This window comes from Sphaerodactylus townsendi, linkage group LG06 (assembly GCF_021028975.2).
Source record: "Sphaerodactylus townsendi isolate TG3544 linkage group LG06, MPM_Stown_v2.3, whole genome shotgun sequence".
Lineage (NCBI taxonomy): Eukaryota > Metazoa > Chordata > Lepidosauria > Squamata > Sphaerodactylidae > Sphaerodactylus > Sphaerodactylus townsendi.
In genome coordinates, this window is record NC_059430.1 from 99,379,739 (window position 1) to 99,406,441 (window position 26,703).

General features: G+C 46.3%; 2 protein-coding genes across 4 annotated transcripts in view; one reads left to right on the forward strand and one right to left on the reverse strand.

Moving 5' to 3' along the window:
* The window catches only part of COL9A2 (collagen type IX alpha 2 chain), a 58,372-nt gene extending 37,105 nt beyond the window's left edge, over positions 1 to 21,267 (reverse strand). Inside the window, exons 1-8 of the mRNA XM_048501612.1 lie at positions 20,755 to 21,267; positions 18,107 to 18,181; positions 15,437 to 15,472; positions 11,219 to 11,281; positions 8,778 to 8,831; positions 6,976 to 7,011; positions 4,496 to 4,519; positions 1,357 to 1,410 (exon numbers count right to left, since the gene is read on the reverse strand). Of these exons, the coding sequence (XP_048357569.1) occupies positions 1,357 to 1,410; positions 4,496 to 4,519; positions 6,976 to 7,011; positions 8,778 to 8,831; positions 11,219 to 11,281; positions 15,437 to 15,472; positions 18,107 to 18,181; positions 20,755 to 20,826 (414 nt within the window). The 5' untranslated portion in view covers positions 20,827 to 21,267. The remainder of the gene's footprint in view (positions 1 to 1,356; positions 1,411 to 4,495; positions 4,520 to 6,975; positions 7,012 to 8,777; positions 8,832 to 11,218; positions 11,282 to 15,436; positions 15,473 to 18,106; positions 18,182 to 20,754) is intronic.
* A 3,313-nt stretch (positions 21,268 to 24,580) lies between these two features.
* The window catches only part of SMAP2 (small ArfGAP2), a 50,637-nt gene continuing 48,514 nt past the window's right edge, over positions 24,581 to 26,703 (forward strand). The window contains exon 1 of one of the 3 annotated variants that reach the window (XM_048499393.1): positions 24,581 to 25,673. In XM_048499393.1, coding sequence (XP_048355350.1) covers positions 25,571 to 25,673 — 103 coding nt within the window. In that variant the 5' untranslated portion in view covers positions 24,581 to 25,570. Of the gene's footprint in view, positions 25,674 to 25,849; positions 26,103 to 26,703 lie in introns of those variants that run through there. The other 2 variants (XM_048499397.1, XM_048499394.1) reach the window with 2 other exon arrangements.

The window sequence follows — 26,703 nt, forward strand, 5'->3', positions numbered from 1 at the left end:
GGGCTTAGGGTTGGGAGTGTGGTGCCCTGGCCCTCGGACTTCTGGAGGGCTTTCTGGGGAAAGGGTTTTTTTTTTTTTTGCATTTTTCACTCCCCATACAGTTGGAAAGCCTTCTTGGAAGCAGTGGGGCGGCGCCACAGCAGTGTCACATCCTACTGAGGGCAGTCAATAGGGCAGCCCAGCAGTCTTACACTGTTTCCTCATGGGGATTCTATATTGTACCATAGGGGAACAACACTTTCATCAAGGAAGCCACAGCCTTCAGTTAGCAAGACCTGACCAAGACAGTTAATGATACAAAGTGTTGGAGGTGATTAATTCACAGGGTCATTGTAAGTCAGACTTGATACTGCATAACACACATAGAAGCATAACCACAGGCTGGCATGTTCATTCTGAGCAAACCTCAAAGTTTTTCCTTTAAAAGAAGACCAGATTTGATTCAACTCAAAGGCCCATTATGTATGGAATGGTTACCTTATGGCTCTTCTCTGCGCAGTGGGCTTGAAGTGGGCTCTCCTCATGTTTTTTTCTGTTTATATGCAAGGAGGCACTAATTCCTGCCATGGAGCTTTTCTGCAGAGAACTCTCCCGAGCCTGGTTCCCTTAACTTTGCCCATCAAGTAATCCTTAAAGGCACAGATCTCATTACACCCAGTAGACGGCTGGCTTAGCCCTTTACTGTTCCAAAAATAATCCACTTGCACATGACAGAGGCAAAGCAATTCCCTGGACCACAAACTGCCAAAGAAGGGGACCGTTTTAGAGCTGATATTCTCTCCCCGCTCCACCCCCACTTCCTCCTGCTTCTGGAGAAACTGTAGCCTTGTTATTTCCAAGAAATCTCTGTTGTTATTATATCAATAGCTCGATATATCAATATGAGAATTAGAGGTTGGTGTGTTTTGGCTAAGCCCATGTGAGTGAGCTTCTTTTCTTGAAATAACCAGCAACATGGAAGGAGGGGGGATGCGGGGAAAGGTGTGGATGGTAGTGCAAGGGAGTGAGAAGGCTGGCTGTTGGGGGGAGGAAAGATGTCCTGGGCAAAGCTGTGCTCACTGCAAATCTGTCCCACACTGGCATTGAAGCAAATTGTACTAGAAGTGGTGTTGCTTGTCACAGAAAGAATGGAAAGTGAAAGCGGGGCTTGAGGAACTATGCCCGTACAAGAAAGCTTGCCATGATGGACATTCGCCCTCATCATGCAGCAAACACCTTGTGCACCACTTCTTTCTCCAGGTATACATTCCTTCCATTGCCACTATGGGGAAGGGGGGGGGGTGTTTGACAGTGGGAGCAGAACTCAGTAAATCAATATGACCCCTGGCACATTCCCACATTAGATGGATCTCTCACCTTCGGCCCTGGTGCTCCAATTTCTCCAGGAATCCCAACCAGGCCAGGAGGTCCCTTAGAAAAAGAAACAGAGACAAGTCATTCACATTGTATTTTAAAGGACAACATATTGTGATACGCTGGGCACAACCATGATTTTATTTCCAGAGACCCCAACAGACACCTATGTCTTGCACTTTCTTGGTTTTTCATGAATTATGGTTCGAGCTTTGGACCTAGCAAAATCACAGGCAACCTCTTTCAAGAAACTAAATGATTTTGCACCTTCAGAAAGAGAGATCAGAGATGGAAGTTAGGAACAGGTACACAGAGATGACTGGAGCCTTGGAGGTCTGGGACCAAGAGGGAGTTTTGCTTTCACAGGAACCCTGGGAGGAGGAAGTGGCTTGCTTCATTGTGCCTACATGCAGCTGAAGAGTATGTGGTCACATGTCTAGCAACACACCTGATTGATTAGGACTAGAGATGGGCAGAAAAAATAGTATTTCAGGGGGATTTAGGGGGATTCAGGATCCCTCCCCAGGTTCTTCTGGAAATGTTTGGGTTGTTAAACCTGAAAAATATGCCTGCCTCCGAACTCCACGTAGGTCTGGGAGGCAGCAAGCCTGCTGCCTCTAACACCCACATAGCCTTCAGAGGCAGACACAGAGTTGAATGGTGAGCTTGCCCAGGCTGTGCCTAGGGTTCAATTGCTGGCTGGGTCCAGCTTTCAACTGAAGGATCTGCCTCTGAAACTCAGATGGTGGTCCTGGGTTGGACTGCCAGGCAGAGGTATTGAGTTACAGCAGGGAGCTGAGTCTAATCAGAGAGTCCGTCAAGCAATTTCAGTGTCAGAGGGGCCAAGGGTAGGAATACACAGAGGAAGCATCGGCAGCAGTCATGTGCTTTGTTGAGTCCAAGCCGGTACGCTCTGTAAACCTGCTTAACATAGGGTCTTCTAGCACATTGGTCTTCATCCTGTGAAGACTCTGCTTTTCTCTGCTGCAGAAGATGCTTTATTTAAGCTAGTAGGTGTGTGCTTCTCCATTTAACTTGCTAAAGCTCCCTGCGTAGCTGTTTGTGTTGACATGTGGGCTCAGGTGAGGTAAGTGCACGAGTCTCTTCAGCTGGAGCAGGGCTGGATGCACAGACTGCTGTGGGGCACTTCTGGTTCTGAGTCCTGACCTGCCTGTTGTTCGCCCTATAGAGCCTGCAAAGGTCCTGGCTGGTCCAAGCCCAGCCCTTGTTGGTTCCCAAGCTGGTCTGGGCTTACTGGGCTTTGGTCATCCCCTGAGGACACACTGCTCTCCAGGGGCTGGCCCACGGTCTTCAGAAGCAGAGCCAGCAGAAGAAAGCTAGACCTGGGTAGGCTGAGCCTGCACTTGAATGCGCCAAAGCCCACATGGCATGCACAGTTTAACACTGGATCTAGCCAGGCTGCAGACAAAGGGGAAACTGCACCTGGGGTGTGCGCACTGCGCCCCTGCTGCAGCATCGTCCCCGCCATGGAATGCCCCTGCCACGGCCCCTCGACGGCCCGGCCACACCTCCACCACTGCTCTGCCTGAGGCGTCGCCCCCCTGCCCCGCTCCGTGGGCACTACAGCACTGACTGCAGGTAAGGAAGGGAGAAAAGGAGATGATTTTTTAAGGTGGTATTTTGAGCAGGTGGGAGTGTGTAAAATGCCCATCCCTAGTTAGAACACGTGGCTAGCTACAGAGGCGTATCGGGGGGGGAGGCGCCCGAGGACAACACCTTCTCCAGGTGCCCTCCCTGCACTCGGGAGTGGGGCTTGGGGCAGGGCTCGGGGGCTCCAAACCCCACCTCCTGTCTTTCTGCAGGCCAGCTTCTGATGTCCCCAGCACCTGGGGAGGGTAAAAGCTGACTTGCACGGAGGCCAGGGGTGTGGGGCTCGGTGGCGGCAAGTTGCCCAGAAGCGCCATAGCTGACCACCACTGAGCCCCCCCCCCCCCAGCCACCTCCTGCCATCCCCAAGCCATACACCTCTGACTAGCTACTCATTTGGTTGGTCAGCTAGACTCAGGCCAACTGCTGGCAGCTTAGTATAAAGTAAGATAAGTCATTTTAGCTTTGAGCTACTAGTTTGAACTGCTCTTGATGCTTGATGCCTTTGAGCCAGATTGGGTCTTGCGTGGCCAGAACACATGCTCCTGGACTTTGAAACTTTGCCTGTTCTCTGTGTCTCAATCCGATCAAGTAACATCTGGATTACAGAACCAAAGTTTGTGTAAGTATCTTAGGTTCACTATTTAGATTTAATTACTTTCTTCTTGCTGTTCACTTTCCTTGTGTTTGTGTACTCCTGCACATTTCTTTTAATAAACCTTATTAATTGTATATAGTTTTAGGGACCTCAATCTAAATCCATAACTTTAGCTTTCATTAGTTACAACTACCAGAGTAACTGTTCTGTGGAACTAGTGTCTCACCTTGAAGGGTTGACTTCTCAATTATTACCCAGAAGGGCCAGAAGTTTTATTTGACTTGTCACCTTTAAAGTATTTTGACAGTGCACGCTGTGAAGCCCCTCTCTTGTGACAAAATGTCCATACTGCTCCTTAGGAAGGAAGAAGGGCACTCCTGAGTGAATTGTGAACTAGCACTTGTGAAAATGCAGTTATGCCTTCATAGAATACTTCAGTGCATGCACTAACAGTGGTGGCGAACCTATGGCACTCGAGACGTTCATGGACTACAATTCCCAATTGGCCATGCTGGCAGGGGCTGATGGAAATTGTAGTCCATGAACATCTCGAGTGCCATAGGTTCGCCACCACAGAACTAGGAGAACACAAAGTGCACCCACTGACAGTAAGGCACAACTCATTCAGAATTTATTCTGGCTTTTTCTTTTCTAATTCTGGCTGCCAGGTAAGAGAGTCAAATTCAGTTCAGGCTTACACACTGCTGAACAATTGGCAAGATTTGTCAATGGCCTTGTTTCAGGCTGCTGCTGAATGTGTTTGGCCCCCTCAGTGAATCCCCACAGTTCACAAGAGTCCTTTCATTAGACCCTTTCTGCCCTGCTTAGAAGTCTGCAGGACAAGACCACACACACGCCCCTCCCCATCACAAATCAAGCACATTGTCTCCCACTGTACCCCCATCCCCCCAATATCCTAGCTTGAAGGACACTTACAGGAGATCCAGCCAGCCCGGGACCCTAAAAGGAGGGGGAAAAACTTCAATGCATTACAATTCTTTGATGAAAAAATCAAAAACTCAGTAAGCAAATTCAAACACAGAAATCTCAGGGAATTTCTGATTCCCAGAGTTTCCTTTCTTGAAAAATAGCCTGTTTCTACACAGAAACCATTTTCATGGCGTTCTCTCTGCTACACAAAGGCAGGGGCCTTCACAATTGCAACTGAGAATCCACTTATTAGTTTCCCACGCACTTTCCTTGCCTTAATCCCTCTTGACCATCATTTCTTCCTCCTCCATCAGAACACTTTTTTTAAAAAAAGGAAATTGCTGAATTACTGCAGAATTATAATGGTGTGGTCCCATTCACACATTCCAGTGAACTCAAGTATGTGCATAGTACATCTTTTTAAGAAACAGCCAATAGGCATTCACTTTATGGATGAAAATGTGGACCACTGCCCAGATAAATGCAGGGTTTCAATCACTCATTCAGTTATACATGAACTGAATCTAACATGAGAACTACTCAATGCACACTCAAAAAAACAATCAAACATATACAGTACACAGATTATATATGTGCTTGTAAGTAGGGCTACTGAAACAACCTACTGAAGCAGTGTACTAGATCCCAGATTTCATAGCCATGTTTGCTGCAGAGTTATGCATGTATCCAATAGGGATGTGTGGCCTGCATCTGCGGATACCTAAATCTGTGGTCTGGGGCAACATCAACACTAAACAGATTGTCCTGAAAACTTGGGGAACTGTTGCAGATCTGAAAATAGTTCCTGGGAAGGGCAAAGTTTGGAGGAGGAAGGGAACTCAATGTAGATCCGACGTTATACGATGTGCTGTCGTATCCTGGTGAAAAGGTCAACTTGCCAACTCCTCCCCTTTCTGAAAGGTCACTTCCTTCCAACACATTTTAAATTTAAATTTCCCACCTTGTATCAATCAACTTTTTTAAAAAAACTCTCAAAATTATCTTCAGGTTTTCCTTAGTGTTAAGGATAAAAATTCATTCGGAAGGTCACCAGTCAACATCAGTCTTGTCCCCATTTCAATCCCCAATCTGATTCCCATCTGGTCTTTAGGTTTTTACAATCAATCAGTTTCTCACTCTATGGTATACCAATGTAGTCTGCATGATTTACTATAGTGAAATCAAAGTCCTAGAGCATCCACCCTCTGTAGCAATTCCAGGACATCCATTTTTCCTAGACTCTATAATGTAACATAGAGTCATTGTTCTGAAGCTACCATTTCCTCTGCAATATGGAGATTAGCTATAATTCTGCATGAACCCCAGGTCTCACCTTGAGGTCGGTAACCCTACTTCCAACCATACCCAGTTTCCTGTGCAGTCACTACTTCATCGTTCTCTCCAGCTTTTTGCATTACAACTCAGTGAATAAAAGCTCCAAAATTATTAACAGTCCAATCCTAATCACATTTCCCTCAGACAGTATACACCAAATAAGTGTTGCAGTTTGCAGCCATAAATTTAGTGTGTCTGCACACGTACAAAGCAGAAGCTCCTGTGCTTTTTCTCTCGCCCCTCCCCTTCCCTCCCTTGCATGCCACCCCTCCCTCCCTCCCTTTCCTTGTATGACACCCCTCCCTCCCCTCTGCTAGAGTGGGTGGGTCATGTCCAGATGCCAGGCCCCCTCCCCTCCCCTCCCCTTGCATGCCACCCCAACCCTCCCTCCCCTCCCCCTCCCCTCCCTCCACTAGGGTGGGTGGGCCATGTCCCGATGTCGGGGGCCCTCCCCTTCCTTCCCTTGCATGCCACCCCTTACTCCCTCCCCTTCCCTTGCATGCCACCCCAACCCTCCCTCCCCTCCCCCTCCCTCTGCTAGGGTGGGTGGGCCATGTCCAGATGCTAGGCCCCCTCCCCTTCCCTTCCTTAAATGCCACCCCTCACTCCCTCCCCTTCCCTTGCATGCTACCCAACCCTCCCTCCCCTCCCCTCCCTCCGCTAGGGTGGGTGGGCCATGTCCAGATGCCGGGGCACCTCCCCTTCCTTGCATGCCACCCCTCACTCCCTCCCCTTCCCTTGCACTCCCTTCCCTAGGGGTAAATGTGACATCAATTATCCTCTTTGATCACAGTTGGCCCCCACATTGTTGATGCTCAGGAGGCAGTTGAAGTTTTTTGCACAATTACAAAATTTGCTTTTATACACCCATTTTTTTCAGTTCTGGGTTTTTTAAGCAATTGTTTAGTATGTTGGAAAACTGCCCCAAGGAGGAAGAGGACAGAACAGATGGATGACATCATGCGATCCCAGCCAATCAATGCTATGCAGTGCAGCTTCCGTTTCAGAGGCAGAGAAGGTTCCCTCCTGAGAAGACTCCATGCCTGACCATGCCAGGCTGACCGCTCAAATAATGCACAATAAGAACACACCCTCAGCATGAAAGGGCACCCTTTCTGGACAAACAAGTATAATAATGGAAAGACACTTACTGGGAGCCCTGGAGGACCTACAAGTCCAGGTTGGCCCTGTGTCAACAAAAGAGTGAGTCATTGTTAGAACTGCCAACTCTGAAGTGGAAAATTCCAGGAGATTTTAGGAGAAGGAGCAAAACGGGATAAAATGCCACAGAGTCCACCCTCTAAAGCAGTCATTTTCTGCAGGAGAACTGACCTCTGGCAACTGAGTTCAGTTGTAATACTGGGAGATCACCAGGCCCTCCCTGGAGGTTAGCAACCGTATGCATTATCATGCCAGGGTGCACACAAGCTCAACATGACTGAACTCCAAGATGCTTCATGGGGCAGATACCAGGGTCAAAGGACACAGCTCAAAAACGGTTTGCAGACCCAGCCTTATGCTGTTCTACATTTCCTGATTTTTTTGCTGAAATTTTGCAATAGGTTTCCAGAAACTGGGCTGGTATAGGGGAGGATATGCAGTAGATCTCCACCAGTTAGTTAATCTGCTCCCCATTCAGAAATAGCCAACCAGATTTAAGGGGTAAGAAAATGTCACAGGTTTGGGATTGTAGACAAGTGAGGGTCCCCCCCCCCCCCCGCACTGTGGTGCATTTGTGAACCTCAGGAGCTTTTCCTGGTTTTTCTCTGATCTTTCTCAGTGAGATATAAAGATATATAAAGATTATATCAGTGATATATATCAGTGATATATAAAGAAAAAGAGTTTGAATTTATATTCCACCTTTCTCTCCTGTCAGGCTTACAAACTCATTTCCCTTCCTTTCCCCACAAAAGCCTCCTTGTGAGGTAGGTGGGTGAGAGAGTTCTGAAGAACTCTGACTAGCCCAAGGTCACCCAGCAGGAATGTAGGAGTGCGGAAATACGTCTGGTTCACCAGATAAGTCTCTGCCACTCAAGTGGAGGAGTGGAGAATCAAACCTGATTCTCCAGATTACAATTTACCTGCTCTTAACCACTACACCACACTGGCTCTCCCCTTGTGAAACACCCTCCTCTTTCTCCCTGACTTCTTCTGTATATGCTACTAGTTTGTTGTGCAAAGACGCAAACTGATTTTGAAGTTACTTAGGACCAAACTGAACATGACAGGGTCTTTGTGGCTGCCATGAGGAAGACAATGCCATTTTAAAACGTTTTTAAATGCTGTAAGGGTCAATTCTGAGTAGGACTGCAAGGCGGTACTCTTGTTTCTGCCTGTCCTGCACTTTTTGGGCAACTGAGAAAGCATGGGGAAGGGAGCAAGAACTGAGAGTTAGAATTGGATCTAGTTAGGCTTAATTGAATTGGTTTTCCCTGTTGAAGAATGAAATGGCACCTAAGTTTTGTAAGTTTTCATTATTTGTTAATTTTCTTAATTGGTTAATTAGAGGTTAATTTTGAATTATATTCAGCTGAATTTTATTGCATTACATTGGCTGTATGTAAGTAAACCTGAGAACAGCCTTCAGCTGAGACAGGGCAACATATAAATTAAAATAAAGTAAAAAAGCTCTGTGCTGTGAGCCAGATCAGGGTTAGGCCTAATGGCAATTTAAAATGTGTTCAAAATGGCGGCGGCATCCTTATGGTGACCACAAGGACACATTCAGTTTGGCCCTGACAGCGCCATACCTGGGATTTTGGCATCCCTGACCAGACATGTTTACTGGATATCCACACATCAAATCTACCCTAAACATTCCATCCCAAGATGGGGGGTTTGTAACCCTCACTTCAAAGTCTGAAGCGTGCTGAGGTTATAATTCAGTTCCAAGTGGTTCCAAGCCTCTCTGGTTCTGCCAATGAACCCAAGAAGCAAAATGGCCACTTACTTTGAGGCCAGGTCTCCCAGCAGGGCCTGGTTCTCCCTTTGCCCCTGTCAGGCCCTGTAAACAAAGAGAAAAGTCATTTCAATCCACTTGAGTGAGGTTACCTGGCATTTGTCAGACGAATCAGGCAATGAAAAAATGAACATAGCTAAGAGCTCAAATGAATGAATTCTGTCAAAGTTGTGGAAATCTTGGAGAAGAATACCAAGGAAACTGCAGGTTTTAAAAAAGGAATCATTTAAGAAATCTAGCATAGCATACTAAAAGATGGAGAAATGTCGTATGAGTAGCTTTCATTGCAAAATCAAAAGAAACATTTTTTACAACTGGCAATCATTGTGCTTAATGCAACCTAATAATCTCTGTTTACGAGTTTTTTATCACTGTTCAGATACCTCTCCCTAGTTTGCCTAAAATACGATGATAGCTTGAATTGCCTTTCTTCAAATTTCATTTCTCTCCTCACCTCTAGTATCTCTAGAGACTAAATTTCTGACTGCATTGGGGGGGGGGGGGGCAGTAGTTTCTGCACATTCTTGGAAACTTGTATAAACAGAAAGGCACACAGATAGTCTCCGCAGTGGAACATGCTTCCTCTTCTTCTAAAACTTCCAATTGCAAAACAGCTTATTGGAAAATACTAGTCCTGTGTAAACAACAGTTTTAGCAAAAGGATAAATGCGTTCTGTGGCATGCTTAGATCAAGCATGCTTAGCACTCATTCATAGGATCCAAATCATTATCTCGTTTGCCTGATTAGCACATCTGTTGGTAATTGCAAGTGTCTCACACAATCCAGCTACCAAGGGGTTAACTGTTTGTACAGCAGTTGAACAGGTCACTGTTTATGACCTGGTCTATTGATCAGCAGATCACTATTGCTAACATGTTGGTAACCACGAACACCAGAGGTTATAAAGTTACCCGACTCTCTTTGTTCCACCCACCCCCCTTACTGTAAGCCAAGAGGCTTGTTAGATAGACAGAGACAAGATGTAGTTTTAACTGTGTATTTTGCTAGTATAGCATTTCTTGTTTTTTCACCCATGTAACCCTTCCCTTGTTTTAAGCTAATAAACTTTCTTTATAAAAGCAAACTCAGCATCTCTGCATATCTTTATTTCTGCCACTGTGTGTTACTCTGCTGCTTAGGTATCTCTTGGATTATATATTGTAAAATCCCAACAACATCTCAGCTAAATAGAAAATTGGTTTAGGAAAGAGAAAGAGGTAGTGCGGAGTTCCCTGGGGCATTTCCAGTCCTTTCAGTGATATTTTGGATAGCTAATTTGACATCTGATTTGAGGCACTGCCTTTTTCACTGGGCACCTATGCTAGAAGAACCTGCAAGTTGGGAGTCTGTTGGCAAAATGTTTTTTCAGTCACGACAGGACAACAATCCCATTAATGCTACCTGCTTCTTAATGCAGAACCTGACCTTTCCCAAATTTGAACTGATCTTCAGTCCAACCAGGATGTTCTCTATCTACAGCCTGGGTCACTCACCACATTTCCCCTTATCCGGAGACTTATATCCCTGTTCATATGTTACAGTGAATGCACATATATCCTGCTGGTACTTATGTACATCTGCTTGTAAGAAACAGCCAACATGCATTCACTTTAGAAATAATACCAGAGACTAGTACCTGGATAAATGTGGGGTTTTAATCACATGTTGAGCTCTACCTATGTTGAACGTAACGTGAGAATTACTCTGTGCATGTTAAAGAAAAATCAGCTGTACACTGTACACAGATTGTGCATGTATTCACTGCAACTTATGAACACAGATTACATTGTGTGTGTGACTGAAGACCATCAATTTGTCTTGTCACATACACAATAAACACACACACACCACAATCTAAAGTGTAGGGTTGCCAGGCAGCAGCTGGCAACCCTTGGGGGTGGGCCTTGGCTTGTTTGCATTGCACCAGTATACTAACTGATGTCACTTCTGTTAAAAATTGGAAGTGACATATTGAGATTTTCTGGCATTTACAAAAACTCTATGGTTTTACTATAGCATTTTTGTAAGTGCCAGAGCATCCACTGTGCTACTTCTGGTTTCTACTGGAAGTGGTGTCAGCATTCCATCATGACACTGGCCCATGACCCATTCCCTCCCCAATTTCCTCCTGCTGAGGCATCAGAGCCATTGGCAGACAAAGCAGAAGGATCCTGGGAGGTCTCCTGCTACAGTAGGAGGACTGGCATTGCTACTAAAGTGATACAGTCCAGAGAGGTTTATGAATTGTTTGTCTAGGCCTGCCCACTGAAGGCAGCAGATGAAGTAAAGATATCAAAACCAGTTGTGAGAATCAGGCCTCAGAGCCAGCAGCAAGAACAGGAGTCCAGGAAAGCAGGATGAAACCACAGTGCATCAAGACACACAATCCAATGCATCTGGGGAGCTGCAGCAAAGGGGGTTTGTTACTCACATCAATGCCAGGTTTCCCTGGAGGGCCGTCCGAACCTGGAAGGCCTGGTTCTCCTTTGATGCCCTATTGGGAAGAAGCAGAGGGAAAAATTAAAAGCATTTTGAAAGATAGATAGAAAGAAAGAAAGCTGCACAATGAGTACAGGTGGGGGATGATCCTGCCTTTCTTTGGGGTGTTAGTAGGTTGCCAAGTTTGGATTGGCAAATTCCTGGAGATTTGGGGCTGGAACCCTGGGTGCATGGAGTTTGAGAAGGGGAGGGGTCATTTTCTCCAGAACAGAACTCTGTAGTCTGGAGACCAATTGTAATTCCAGGAGCTCTTCAGGCCCCACTGGACGTTAGCAATCCTAGGTGTGGGAAACCTGGGTGCTTTCTAGAAGCACGAAAAGGGTCAGATTGTCAACCTGATGCAGATAATCCATGTGTGCACAGATAATATGATTAAGATTCTCAAGAAGGGAACTTCCCAACCTACAGATAAGTTTTGGAATTATGAATGATCTCCAGACGACATTTCCCCTGGAGAAAATGGCCGGTCTGGAGGATAAACCCTATGGCATTATACCTCACTGTTTTCCTGGAGAAAATGGCCGCTCTGGAGGATAAACCCTATGGCATTATACCTCACTGTTTTCCTGGAGAAAATGGCTGTTCTGGAGGATGAACCCTATGGCATTATACCTCACTTTTTTTCCTGGAGAAAATGGCTGTTCTGAGGGATGAACCCTATGGCATTGTACCTCACTGATGTCCCTCTCCTCTCCAAACCTTGTTCCATCACCAAAATCTCCAGGTATTTCCTGACCTGGACTTGTCAACCCTGAGGTACATTCGACAATCTTAAAATACAATAAAACACAAATTAAAAGCAAAATCAGAGACATAATTAAAACAAAATGCACACGCCCAATCAAACCCAACAACAAAACAGCTGCAGGAATACCACAATCAAAGAGGAGGTGGCAAAAAAAGAGGCCTGACATAAAAATGTTTTCTCCTGAAAGGAAAAGACACCAGGGAAGTTTTCCTAAACCTGGGGCAATTAAAAAGAAAGCTCCACCTCTGACCCCCACTGCACTTCCAAAGGTGTGAAGGGGGTACACAAAATGGGTCCTGTGAGGAAAAACTTAAGCCAGGTTCCTATGATAACATGTGTACCTTCAGGCTCCAACCTACCTTGTAGGCCTGTTATAAGGAATAGTAAGGCTGAAATCTCTACCCAACTCAATTGAGTCCAATTGGGGTCTCTACAATAGGGTTGTGGATTTTGGTGGGGGTGGGGCTTATTATGTAGCACAGGGGTGTCCAACTCTGTCACTTCGGATGTTCATGGACTACAATTCCCATCAGCCCCACTGGCATGGCCAATTGGCAGAGGAGTAGCAAAGGGGAAAGTACACAGAGCACTGGTGCATCCTCCGCCCCGCCCCCCAAACGCCCTTGCCACACCCCCACAGGGGCACGAGTCCAGTGCATCGCCCCCCTCCCCCCGCTCCCTTGGAGCTATGCTTCTGCCAATTGGCCATGCCATCAGGGGCTGATGGGAATTGTAGTCCATGAACATCTGAAGCGCCAGAGTTGGACACCTCTGATGTAGCATGACTCAGAGTTGGGAAATTCCTGGAGATTTAAGAGTGGAGCTGGGGAAGGGAGGGACCACAACACAGATGCGATAGCACAGAGTCTGCTTTGCTCAGCAGCTATTTCATCCTCGGGAACTCATCTCTGCAGCCTGGAGACAGTTGTAATTCCAAGAGATCTTCAGGACCCAGCTGGAAGAGGTAACCCTAGATACATGAACATGTGGGAAAGGTGCTACATTTTTCTACCTGAATGCTCCCCCCATCCCCCCAAAAGAAAACTGTTAGAAACTTTAGGAGGCCCATCCAGAGAAAAACAGCTTCAACAGGAATTGGGCAGGCACAGTCAGCCCATTCATTCTCATTCTGCATCCTTCCACCCCAAGTGGTATTATAGGGATTCAGCAGCAGTTTAATACTGGTCCACAGAATTACTACTCTCTGTACCTGTTCTGGCATTGATACAGTGCATTGAAGCACTGTGAATACTTGAAACATGTTCTATAAATGTTCGCTAGTATTCATTAATGATTAATAGCTTTATTTAGAGACCGGAGTTAAGCTATGCACATTTGCTATGTTTAGATGCTAACTGGATTTAAACGGCACATTAGTTTTAATTTATACTATTCGGTGCTAAATAAATATTAAATAGCTGCAGAAATGAGGCTAATGCAGTGGGTTATAAATTCAATTTTAGAGTATGTGTGTTACACACGTAAGATCACAGACATTGCTATTTGTGTTAAATTAATCCAGGGAAATCACTGCCTCCCTTTCTTTCTTTACACTCCCTAAACTAGACCAAGAAACTCTATTTTACACATAACCCAGGCTGGAACACCAAGCCAGACACAGTGGGTGTCCTGCCAAGTACTCAATGATCTCATCAGTGGCGTATCTGCAAGGGAGAAGAGGGGGTCAAATTACCCTGGGTGCAATGGCAGGGGAGTGCAAAATTGCCTCCCACCTCCCCTGCGCCGACCCGACTCGGAAAAGCTGGGTTGGCACAGGGGAGGCACCTAAAGACAGAGCCGACCTGCTGCCAGGAGCCAACCTGCTGCCTGCCCGAGGGCCTGGGGAGGGCAGGTGGCAGCCTGCAGGGAGGTCGGGGGTGGTGCCCATCTGAGCCACTCCCAAGTCCCGCTCCCAAGCACAAGGGGGCATGGGGGGCACAGGGGTGGGTGCCCAGAGCAGGTGTTGTCCCCAGGTGCAATTTCCCCCCAATACACCTCTGGATCCCATTCTACTTACAGTTCTGCAGCCAGTAGCAAATCTAAAAGAGTACCTGAGCCCAGCAGAGTCACCATACAGGGATGCACTCAGCAAGGTAAGTCACACCATGCATGTCAGTTTGCCAACCTCCAGGTGAGTCTGGAGTTCTCAGAGAATTATGCCTAGCCTCCAGATTAAAGAGATCAGCTCACCTGGAGGAAATGGCACATTCAGAGGGCAGATGCTATGGCATCACATCTCCACTGAGCTCCCTTCTATCCCTAAACTCTGTCCTCCCCAAAAAGTGCCCCCAAATCTCCAGGAACTTCCACAGCTGGAAGGAGCAACGCTGTTGTAGCTTCTCTTAAAGGCACACCATAACTGCCAAAATGGGATATATTCCTTTGCTTTGTTGGCTGCATTTCTGGCAGGGAAAATGAAAGGGCCGCCAAAGCTGCGTTTAGTCACCTTGATTCCATATATGGTTGCCAGCTGCGGTCTTGGAAATTCCTGGAGATTCAGGGGCAGGGCTTGTGGAGGGGTTTCACCTGGAAAGTTCGCCTATAACCATCTGATGCTACAACCAGGCATGGCAGAGGCGTAGCTCCAATGGGACAAGGGGGCGCGCCGCACCGGGGGGGGTGCCCCTGTGGGGGTGTGGCAAGGGCGTTCCGAGGCGTTTTCCCCCCTTGTTACGCCTCTGAGGCATGGCCCAATAATAACATCAAGACCAGTAATGGGTCAGGGATCATCTTGCTGCAGCTCTTATTTGCTGTTTTGTTACTTATGCTGACTTGAAGAGGTTGTAACCTGCCTGTTTGTAAGTGTACATTTGAGTGCTAGTTTTGTTATTTTTATTGCACCTGCTTATTATCATCTCACAGAGTGAAGGTGACAAAACCAGTTTTTGTTAAGGCAAACTAAGGTTTGGTTGATTCCTCTGCAAGCTGAACCCTGCTTTCACAAAATAACCATGGTTTTTAAAATATCCCATGATTTCATACTGTGTCTGAACCACAGTGAAGTGTTGCTTGGTATAGAGATGGAGGGAAGGATGTTCCAATTTTCACCTGTGAAAAGTTGCACATCCACATCTCTTTCCCCACCCCCACCCCACACACCCAGCATAGTTCTAAAGAGCATCTGATTCTTTTATCACTCGCAGAAAAAGGCAGCTGGGAAGAAAAGGGAGTAACTTTAAGCAAACTAATGGTAGGAATTAAAGGGTTAAACAGCCCTTTCCTCTCTTCCCCGCACCCCATTTCAGTCAACCATGCACAGCTTCTTTCAACCCTTAAAGAAAGCATTATGTGAGGACACATTATACACAATTCCACACTGGGCACTAGAAACCCTATCTCAAAGTCAGGTCCAAAAAACCTAAACAAGCCCCCCACTTTGAAATTTGCTGGTACGATACTCACCGGGGTTCCTGCTGCACCCGGGGGCCCTTTTTCACCCTGCAGGGAAAGGAAGGAAAGTGCTTTAATGAAACAAAGGTCTATGAAGGTTTATCTAAGTCAGGGGTGTCCAACTCTAATCTTCTAGATGTTCATGGACTACGATACCCATCAGCCCCTCCCAGTATTATGCTGCCAGGGGCTGATGGGAATCATAGTCCATGAACATCTGAAGGGCCGGAGTTGGGCACCCCTGCTCTAAATGCCTTCTGTTCCCTGATCCCTGTGCAGCAGCTGCTGAAAGAACCTCCCTTCCTAAAATAGTTTCAGGAAATATTAACCAGCATGTGTGTTTTTTTAAAAAAAGCAAATTTCTAGCCCTCATGACATCAGTGCTTGGGGATGAACATGGTACAGGTCTACCAAAAACATGTCACAGTAATCAGGGTTCTACTGACTGATACGATTCTTACGCTTAGTCTATATATGCAGTGGGATGAGGCAGTAAAGGTAAAATGGATCTCATTGTTTCAGTGGAGCATACCATATTTTAATGAATTCCTATGTTAAAAGTTTCCTGCAAATAGAAAACAAACCAAAAAAAAAGGTGAGAATCTTAGCACCTATCTCTCTGATGTATTAGTATTCTGAGTGCAGGGAGTTGTTTTTACTGTAGGAAACTTTTCAAACTCGTGACTCCTACCTAATTCTGTTGAATGTATAGATTCCTCCATAGGCTGAAATCCAGTGCACACAATGGAGGGGTGGCATGCAAGGGAGGGGAGGGAGGGGGAGGAGGCCCAGCATCTTGACACGGCCCACCCACCCTAGCGGAGGGAGGGGAGGGGGAGGGAGGGGTGGCATGCAAGGGAGGGAAGGGAGAGAGGGAAGGAGAGGGGAGGGGAGGGGGCCTGGCATCTGGACATGGCCCACCCACCCTAGCAGAGGGGAGGGGAGGGAGGGGTGGCATGCAAGGGAGGGGAAGGAGGGGGAGGAGGCCCAGCATCTTGACATGGCCCACCCACCCTAGCGGAGGGAGGGGAGGGGGAGGGAGGGGTGGCATGCAAGGGAGGGGAGGGAGAGAGGGAAGGGGAGGGGAGCCGGCATCTGGACATGGCCCACCCACCCTAGCAGAGGGGAGGGGAGGGGAGGGGAGGGAGGGGTGGCATGCAAGGGAGGGGAGGGAGAAATTCCCACTGAATACAATGTAAACATATACAAACATGCATTGGACAGCAAACTGCAAGGTTGTTATACATCTTCAGACATAAAAGAGGTTTACAATAAATCCTGCTTCCCAGGAGACTTCTGGGAACAGGAGGTCTGTGAGAAGGGCGAGAGATCTCAGATCCCTTGCCCACTACAATTCCCAGGATTAATTTTAGGAAAAGTTAAACCACAGAAACTCCATACAAGGTTTTTTATATAGATAGGAGCTATTAATGCAGCATGCCTTTCCTTAGTTGCTTTTGCTATTTCTGTCCAACACAACAGGGGGGAATTACACAGAGTAGTACATTAAAAGAGGACAAAATGAGCTGAGATCTCATGAAACAATTAAATTCCTCCTCTTTTATTACTGCAGCTTGACCACTGCAAGCAACCTGCAGTTCAACTTCTTTGCGCTTAATTTGCTATTGCCATTCAATTAAGTTCATGCTTGGTTTCTGGAAATCATAGAGCTGTGTTACTTGTGGCTACCTGCCATTAAAGCATTGGAGAACTGGAGGGAAGAGAAGAACCCCCCCCCCCCCCCACACACACACACACACACACAATGGTAGTTCTCCCAAGTTACCACTGGAAGACCTCTTGGATCCCTGTCTTTGGAAACTTTCCTCTGACATTTTTTTCAAGCTGTTTTCTGTAGCCTTCGGACTAGAAATATGGACCAAATTCATATATGCACTGTAAAGTATGCAAAAGCTACGGTATAATTGTAACTTCAGCTTTCTTGCAGGGCCATGAAAAACTAAAACTAAGGGACAAGCACATTTAGAACTGCCATTCGATCTGTCTGTCTGTCTATTTATATATCTTTTTTTAACGTGTATTCACCAAACTTACAGCAAGAAGAGCTTTAAATAGTACATGGTGAGTCCAGCCTTGCTCTTTGGGAGGAAAAAATTAATCCAAATGGTGTTGTATTCCCCATGTACACTGTAGATATTCTGCTTTGAGTTTGTACTGCTATCCTATGATATCCTAGTTAAAATCACATTTAGTAAAGGTATGCCAAAGCTGGCCAAGCAAAAAGAGAAGAGGTTGGGTTACACCCCACCTCAAGCCCATGGGAGCATGACATCATATAACCAATTGTCCTCCTTATTGGCCACCCCTCCCCTTTTCATCTCTGCCCACCAATTAAGAAAATTTTGTGCTTAAAGTCCACATACAAGCATCTCTTCTCCTGAGGGCTGCTAGCAACTCAGTTCTCATGGCAAATGCACCAATTTTATAAATAAAGTTCATGTTTTGCAGAACGTTCAACAGAATGGCTCAAAATTATGTATCTATATTAGAGAATTTTGCAATTCAGCTTCCAGATTTAGAAATGCATGCGGTAAACTCACTGGCTCCCTCTAGGCCCCTAAGATAGGCACTGCATCTCTTCTCCTGTATACAATGCCCTCCTTTGTACCCAAAATGTACCTTCCCTTCCTCTCAGGTTCCAGAATTGAGCAGTGTACTTACATCAATGCCATCAGCTCCTGGTACGCCGGGCGGACCTGGGGGGCCTCTTGGTCCAGGTTCTCCTGGTGGACCTTGCTAGAGAAACAAACCAAAAAGGAGAGCACAGTCACCTGGCCAAGGAAGGGAAACACAGAAAAGCCAAGAGTCGGTGGCTTGGAGTTTTACTGAGAGTCACATCACATGTCAGGCCCAGTGCTAGCCTCTATCTGAAACCCTCAGCCCTGTAGCTGCCAGCTCCCTTCCCAGAGAACTCCTGGCAGGAGTTGCATGGAGTGATAAGGTGCTTGCAGCCCTGAGAAGAGAGCGCAAAATCTTTTTGCTATCACTGCAACTGAGAATCAAAATCATGTAACAGAGACAATGGGGCTTAGACCGGGGAGACTTGGCTTCAAATTGTCACTGGGTGAGGTTGGAACAATAATTCTGTCTCTGCCTGGCCCCTCTCTCTCAGAATTCTTGTAAGAATAAAATGTGGTAAACCTCGTTCAAGTTTAAACATCCACTCACTGGATGATATTGGGCTAGTTGTTGTTTCTCAACCTAATGTATCTCACAGGATTGTTGTGAGGACAAAATGAAGGAGCACAGAATTGTACATCTGAGCTCCTTAAGAAAGGCCAGATTTAAAAAGAAACAAATATATTCTCAGACCTTTAAACAAAGTTTAAATGAGTGCCTAAATTCCTTTGAAATTCTCCAAAGAAGTCCAATATTGAAGATCATTTTTCTCTCCCACTCTAGAACTGAATAGTTTCACATGCAGATTACGCTGCACCAACCTGACAACCCTCTGCTAAACTAGAAGCTACTCTGAAAAGAAGTTCATTGGTGATTATTCCAGGTAACTCAAGATCTCTTTCAGTCTTCATCTTCTGCAAAGGAGCAATTGTGGCCTACCTCCAAGGGTTGTTGTAGGAATTAACTGCTTAGCATAACAGATAAGAGACAAAGTTCAAATATTGCTTCTGCCACAAAACTCACTTGATTGCTTTTCTACCTCAACTCTACAATAGAGCAACTTTTCTGCCTCTCATCTACAATAGAGGAATCAAACTGGCCAACCTTTCAGGGTTCTTGTAAGAATTACTGAGATACATATGAGAAACACCTTGAAATCTCAGCACTGCATATAATGCTAACACAGTCGAAATTCGGCATCTCCAACCCATTTGTTGTCAGTCAAAGAACAGCCACACAACTTTATGGAGAGTTACTGCAGACTAAGAAGGTTAACCTGGAGAAATTATGCATGCAGAACTCTCTTCTATAGAACCCGTTGCAGGTTTCAAGGTGCTCAAATTTGGATTAGGCCCAAAGTAGTCTTTGGAAACCACAGGAGACTGTAAACCTAAACAGAGACTCTTTGAAATAAAATGAAGCCGTTTGCATAAAGTTGCATTACATTGTTTAATTACTAAGGTTCTCAAATTATGAATCTCTTCTCTGTTGTGTGATATATGCATATACAACCAATCTTGAACTACAGAAAAATTCCAGCAAGTCTTGAAACTAAAGGGCTCCAATATTATCCAACAGTACAGGCTCTGTTTCCATTTGTGTTTATCTTTAAGATGACATGTTGGTTCTGGGAGTAAAAATTTATAAAAGCATAGGATTAAACTTGTAAAATACCAGCTTTCCAGTGGCTGTGGAGAGAGGGTTTCCTGCAGGCATTCCGTGAATGAATAGCTACCTTTGTGCCTCTGAAAACAGCAGCTCAAAGTTTCTCCGCTTTAAAGATTCGGAGTGTTTTTTCCAAACTAGCATCCTTATGTCTTTCAGGGAGCTTTTTCCTACTCTGGAATAAAAGGAAGGCTTCACCCCAGCATCCCGTCCCACCCCTGTCAAAACAATCTGCTACCTTCTTTAGTGCCCATTGCACTTTAGTGCCCAGTGCCCTAGCAAGGTTTGTTTTTCCAAAAATCAAACTATATATTGTTTGATGATATATATGTTTCAACACCAGCCACTCTTGCCTGCTTTCCATGGTAGATAGAAGGGGATCTGCAGATGGTAATTCCTTGTTGGAAACATCCTATCAAACATCAAAATAAAATACCTTTTCCCCAACATCCAAAAAGGCTACTTCTCATTTCGTACAAAAGATGTTCATCAGATGAAAAATGGCTCCATTACGGTCTGATTTGTTGCAAGAAGCCCTTTGCCAACATCCCAAGTGAAGCACAGAGATCCTATTTTGACCTCTGAAATTCCTCGGCTTCATTTCTTGTTTAGGCATCCTTACAGTGTGTTTCTACTCTGATATTTCCACGGAACCCAGTAGCCAATTTTTGAGAGGTTTTCAGAGGTATCCACATGCCACCTGAAAAGGTGAAGGCCTGCAGCCGAATGAAAGAAAAACTGACTCTTCCCAGAAAGATTTCTGAAAATGCTCAGTTCTACAAGAATCAAACTCCGCTTAAAAACTTCCAGAAAAAAAGCCTCTCCTCGCTTCAGGATTTTTAAAAACAAACATGTTTTTAGTGATCTCAATTCTAGAACCCTCATTAGGATCCAGAGACACCCTCCCCAAAACCATTTTGAAGCCCACCTCCCATTCCCTTCTGGATTAGTAAGAACCCTTCTTGAACCTCTCCTAACCCCAACCCTTTTCCAGTGGGAAAATAACATTCAATAAAAGAACTTACAATCTGTGCCAACGAGAAGCAGATGGTTTGGAGGAGAAAGCAGAATTTCAGGCTACTCAAAACTGTAACCATGTTGAGGGGTTCAGGCTGGTTATAGGATGAAAAGCAAGGAAGGGGCAGCTTTCTGAGCCCTCGCTGAAGTCCCACGGAAACCCAGCCAAGCCTTGAATGAACAAATATGCAGGTCTGACAAGAGCAGAGAAAGAGGGAGGCAGAGGGGAGGAGGTCATTAATATGTAACACTTGTGGGGAAAGAGGGTGGGAGGGAGGAAAGGAGTTAGCTGGGAACTTCGCTCCCTTCCCTCTGACACATGAGACCAGAGGGACTTGGCGAAAGGATTCGATTCATGGTCCTGGTGAAGAGGTCTTTATTCTGAGCATCTAGTCCTCCGGTATCCTCTTAAGCTGTGAGAAAGATGCTCTGCAACATATACAAACAGAAAAGTGTCCCAAACAGCATTAGTTCAGGCTTGGGAAAACATGTACCACAAGAAAGCTAGGTGTAGCAGGGTGTCAGACGACAATGCCCCAGTCTGAGTCCTCACTCTGCCATGGAAGCTCAATGGGAGATGACTTGGGCCTATCACATTCTTTCAACCTATCCAAGAAGAAGGAGGAGGAGGAGGAGGAGGAGGAGTTTGGATTTATATCCCCCCCTTTCTCTCCTGCAGGAGACTCAAAGGGGCTTACCATCTCCTTGCCCTTCCCCCTTCACAACAGACACCCCGTGAGGTGGGTGGGGCTGAGAGAGCTCCGAGAAGCTGTGACTAGCCCACCCAGTTGGCGTGTGTGGGAGTGCACAGGCTAATCTGAATTCCCCAGATAAGCCTCCACAGCTCAGGCGGCAGAGCGGAGAATCAAACCCAGTTCCTCCAGATTAGATACATGAGCTCTTAACCTCCTACGCCACTGCTGCTCCTACAGCACAGGGTTGTTGTGGATGTAAAATGGAAGAGGCTGTTGTAGAAACTCCTTCCTTGGAGAAAAAGGAGAACTAAAATATAGTATAAAATAATAAATGATCCCCCCTTTCCCAGTTTATCCATATAAACAAACATGACCCATGAAAGAAAAAAAAATCTATTTATGGAATGACGTAAAACATATAGCAGCAAACGACTCACAGTTCAAATTATGCTTCCCTACAGATCTCTGAGCCGTAGTAAAATGTATACCCGGGCCACAGGTGGAGCTGACAACTCCAGTCTGGACAGAGCATAGTTTAGGGAGGCAAGCAAGTCAGCAGGAATGTGATGGTACTGCAGGGCTTCAATTTCTCCTACTCTATGGTATACCATAGAGCCCACCAAGTTGCTGTTTCATTTAGGGGAGCTGATCTCTAGTCTGCAGATCAGTTGTAATTTAAAAACTCAAGACCTCACCTAGAGGCTGGAAAACCCTCCATATTTCTATGGTTTTAAAGCCTCGGTAAAGTTGCTGTTAGTTGCTCTCTTGAGAATTTCTAGCCTGGTTCCCATTTGCAATACAATGGCAGGGAAAGGTTCTGAAGAAAACAGTATATAGAAATATTTATACCTGAAACAAACAAAAAATGGGAGATATTTTGAAACACAAGCTTGCTGAACCTGGTTTGATTGAGGAAGTGCTTTACCTTTAGGTTCTGAAACTATTTGTGTCCACAACATCTACAGTTCACTCCCTCGCCCTGCAAATTCTAGAATTGTTTTACAATGAACAGATAGAAAAGTGATGTCATTGGCCAGAGTTTGCCTCAACAAATGCTAAGAGAGCTCAAAGTCTTTCACAGGAGAGAGGATTCCACTGCATACATCTCTTCCAGTGATACCAAGCCTCCTGCTTTACTGGAAGGTCCTCAGCATCCCATTTCAATGCCCACCAGCATCCAAGGAAAACGGGGGTGGGCTGCATCATGAGCTGGTATCACACCAGTGTCACTCCTTCTGGTAAAAACCAGAAGTAATATGGCGGATGCTCTAGCATATTGCAGAAACTCTATCATAAGGCACTGATAGAAGGAAATTGGGTGGAAGTACATGTACCAACTGGAGTCTGCCAACTCTGACTATCACATTGCTCCTTAAAAGAATCTCATTTTAACTTTCCCAAGTCCCTCCACTCTCATCTGTAGCTATTGGCTTACCTTTTTTCCAAGGTTCTACCAGGCTGAATCCTTAGAGTTGCCAACCTCCAGTGGGATCCCAGAGTTCTCCTGGGTTTCAGCTCTTTAGAAGAAAATGGCTGCTTTGGAGGGCCGACTTGAAGGACATCACATCCCTGCAGAGCTCCCATGCATCCCCAAACTATATCCTTCTCAGGCTCTGCCCCCAAATTTCCCATCCTGCAGTTAGCAATCTCAGTCCCAATCCAGAACTTTGAGAGTACCTGGGAAATATAGGCTGGGAAAATTTACAGTACATCCTTGGAGAGACAAAGGGGCCTGCTGGCTGCTCCAAGAACCACCCTTGAACCCAGGAAGAGAAGGCAGTTTATAACCAGTGACACCAGGTTTGTGACGCCTACCTCAAAGGGTTATTGTGAGGATAAAATTGAGAACAATGTAAACCACTTTGAATCCCATTGAAGAGAAAAGCCAGGTACAAATGAAGTAAATAAATGGTAAGGTGTTCCACTGCAGTTTGAGACATACTTGGGAAGGTTACTTCCTCCACCCCAACTTTCTTGACTCTGGGGTTTTGTAGAGTCTCAGAACTCCCAACAGCAAGGGACACAAGGCACAGACCATGTCTGGGGGATTAGGTAGCAAGTAATGAGACGATCTCTATCCTGGAGAGTTTCTATCAATTTGAGTAGACAGTACTGATCCTGATAGGCCATAGGTCTGATTTTAGTAGAAGGCAGCTTCATATGTACCCAAAGAACAATCCTTTTCCCACTGTACAAACAGTGGCATTTTTTTTCTAACCTGGTTTAGCCCTTCTGCCATTTAGTCTTGAGCTGCTTTCAGGGGCCAACATATTAGCAAAAGCAATTCACTAGCCTGCAACTAGCCTGTTAGGGGGTAGCAGGACAGAACCCTCCAAACAGACCATGCGGGACATCTGAATGCAACTACACCTCAGGAGTATGAAGAGGGTACCACAGAAAATTGTCTTCAAAGAGGCATCAAGTCCTATGGAACCTGTTTCCACTGGTAAGGCTGCCAACTCCAAGTTGGGAAATTCCTGAAGACTAGGGGGGTGGAAGAAGAGGAGGGGGTCCAGTTATAGGGTCCACCTTTCAAGCAGCCATTTTCTTCAGGAAAACTGATCTCTCATCGCCAGCATGGTGTGGTGGTTAAGAGCAGGTGGACTCTCATCTGGAGATCCAGGTTTGAGTCCCCACTCCTCCACATGTGTGGTGGACTCTCACCCGATGAACCAATTTGTTTCCCCATTCTGACATTCCTGCTGGGTGACATTGGACTAGTCACAGTTTGTTCAGAACCCTCTCTGCCCCACCCATCTCACAAGGTGTCTGTTGTGGGGAGAGGAAGGGAAAGGAGCTTGTAAACCAGCTTGAGTCTCCTCACAGGAGAGAAAGGTGGGGTAAAAATCCAGATTCTTCTTCCTCTAAATGCAATTTTTTTTCCTCCATTCATAAAAAAGGCCCCTTGTAATTCTCTCCTCCCTCTTCCAAATGACTCCCCCCGCCGTACATTCATGGCTTTTTTACCCCACCCCTTCATTACGCTTCACTCGGTCCTATCCAATCCTAGTCCCACTCCTGCCCTTTGGTTCTCTTATTAGCATCGACGAATCAATGAAGAGAGGCCAAATAGGGGGCGGGGCCTGCTCGATAGCTCCGCCTCTCCTGCGCCCTCCTTCCATCTCTCTAGGAACCGGAAATAGGAAGCGGCGGCGGCGGCGCCCGGAGAGGGGGTGTAGTCCGTGTCCATAGCAGCGGCTCAGCTGCTACCTGGAGACGGCGGCGCGCTCCTTCCCGTCTTTTCTCTCCCCCCCCCCCCCCCTAGCTGAGGGAGGTCTCCTGCCTCTTCCCTCCCTTAAAGCTACAGACTGAAGGGGAGGGAGCAGGAGGGCTGGGAATATCCTCAGAGGTTGGCTTAGCCCTTAAGGGCGGGCTGGGGGGTCGTGTGAGGGGAAGGGTCTGAGCTTCCTAAATCTTCAGGTTGGGGCATGTTATTCAGGCATGTATATTTTTAGACGGGGGAGATCTTGAGTTTTACCACGACCCGCCCCCCTCTTTTAAGGATTTATTAGGAGGGGGTTCAGCTTCAATGGGGGGAGGTAGAGCCTTGCTGAATCTACTGGCGGGCTAGTTTTCAGCTGTCTGGCTGGTGTGTCTGCTTGGAAGGGAGGGGAGTTAAGATTCTTCAGGGGGTGCTTTTTGCCCCTGGATCTGGGGGAAGTGGCGGATTGCTGAGGGAACTGAGAGCCAGGCTGTTGGGATGCTGTGTGGAAGCCCACGTGGCTTCAGGGTGTCTTAACGGGGTATCTTGAGGTGCGTTAGAGGGATGCTGCAGGGAGGGGAAACTGCCCAGAGACCTCTGGCGTAAACCTATGCAGACTGTGGTGTGTCATCGGGGTTTCCAAGGTATGACTGTAGCAGGGAAAAAGCAGCGCTGCAGGTAGACGTGCCCCCGCTACATGTGTGGCGAAGGCCTTTTCGGGCAAGGAGGAAGTTATATCTCTGGGAGCGGCAATCTCTCTAAAGCAGGGTTGTGATCAGATGTGAGTTAAAACTTCAGGGCAGGGTGCTTCAAGGTGTAAGGGGCAAAGAAGCCTAGGAAGGCCCGCTTGACACAGCTAAGGGAGGAGAAGGTGTCCCCCCCTCCCCCCAGTTTCTCACATTCCTGTGGAGCCGTTCTTTATCTGCAATGACGGGCAAATCGGTCAGGGATGTGGACAGATATCAGGCTGTGCTTGCCAATCTGCTGCTAGAAGAAGAGAACAAATACTGTGCGGACTGCCAGGCCAAAGGTAACATGGGGTGCTTTTGAATACATGGGTGTGGAGGGAATGTTGCTTGGTTCTCAGTCCTGCTACTGGGGTAGATGAATTGGAGGAAGGGGTGGTGGTGTGTGGGTCTCTGCATAGGAAGATGCTAATACATTTGGGGGAGGGGGGTTGGCCAAAACAAATGATAAGCCTTTGTGTGTTACTGAAGCAAATGGACTGCTTCATCTTAAGAGCAGTGTGGGTTTCAGGCTGTGTGCGGTAATAGGAATAGGTCTTTTATGCAGTGGTACATATTGCGGATTCTTCCTTCAGAAATGCTTGCAGCCCTGTCTGTGTGTGGTTGTACAGGGTCTACCAAATTGGGAAAGTAAAAGTGTGTGAACAGGTGGTGAAGAGAGCCCCTCACACTGAAAAAAATGATCAAATGGTGGGAGAATCGAGGGGGGAAAGGTCAGTGCCTTGTCATTGGCACTTGTTGGGTGTGCGTGGGGGGGGGAGCTTGAATAACTTGAGGGAGGGTGCCTTAACTACATGCAGTCGTTATATAATGTCATCATCAAGTAGGCGCACCAAATGCTCTGACTGTACTTGTTCGTGCTGTAACCACAGAAGGATTATTGGAAACAAATTCCGTTGCATGCTGATAAGGCAAGACTGCGTGTAAAGAGGGGAAAGGAAGGGAAGGATGAATTCTACATTTATTTGTGACACATCTTTTGAAATGTAGTTCTGTATGCCCTCACAGGTTAGTTTTTAAAAAAATGGGTATCCCAACTTTCTGTTTAGATATCCTGCAAATGTCTACCTTTCGTTGTTGCTGACAACTTGAAAAAGGATCCCCAGATAGACAGAATGAGAAATCTAGGGTTGGAGTTGTTGTTCCCTACCCCCACCTTACCCCTTTTCCAGAATACTTGTGGTTTACAAGATGTGTATGAATTTTATCAGGCAGGCTGATACAAGATGCCTCAGATTGTTTTTTGCTCATGGTCTGGCTGATCAACCCCTGAATTGAGAAGACACTTCTCTTTTTGTTCTCTGAGTCTCCTTT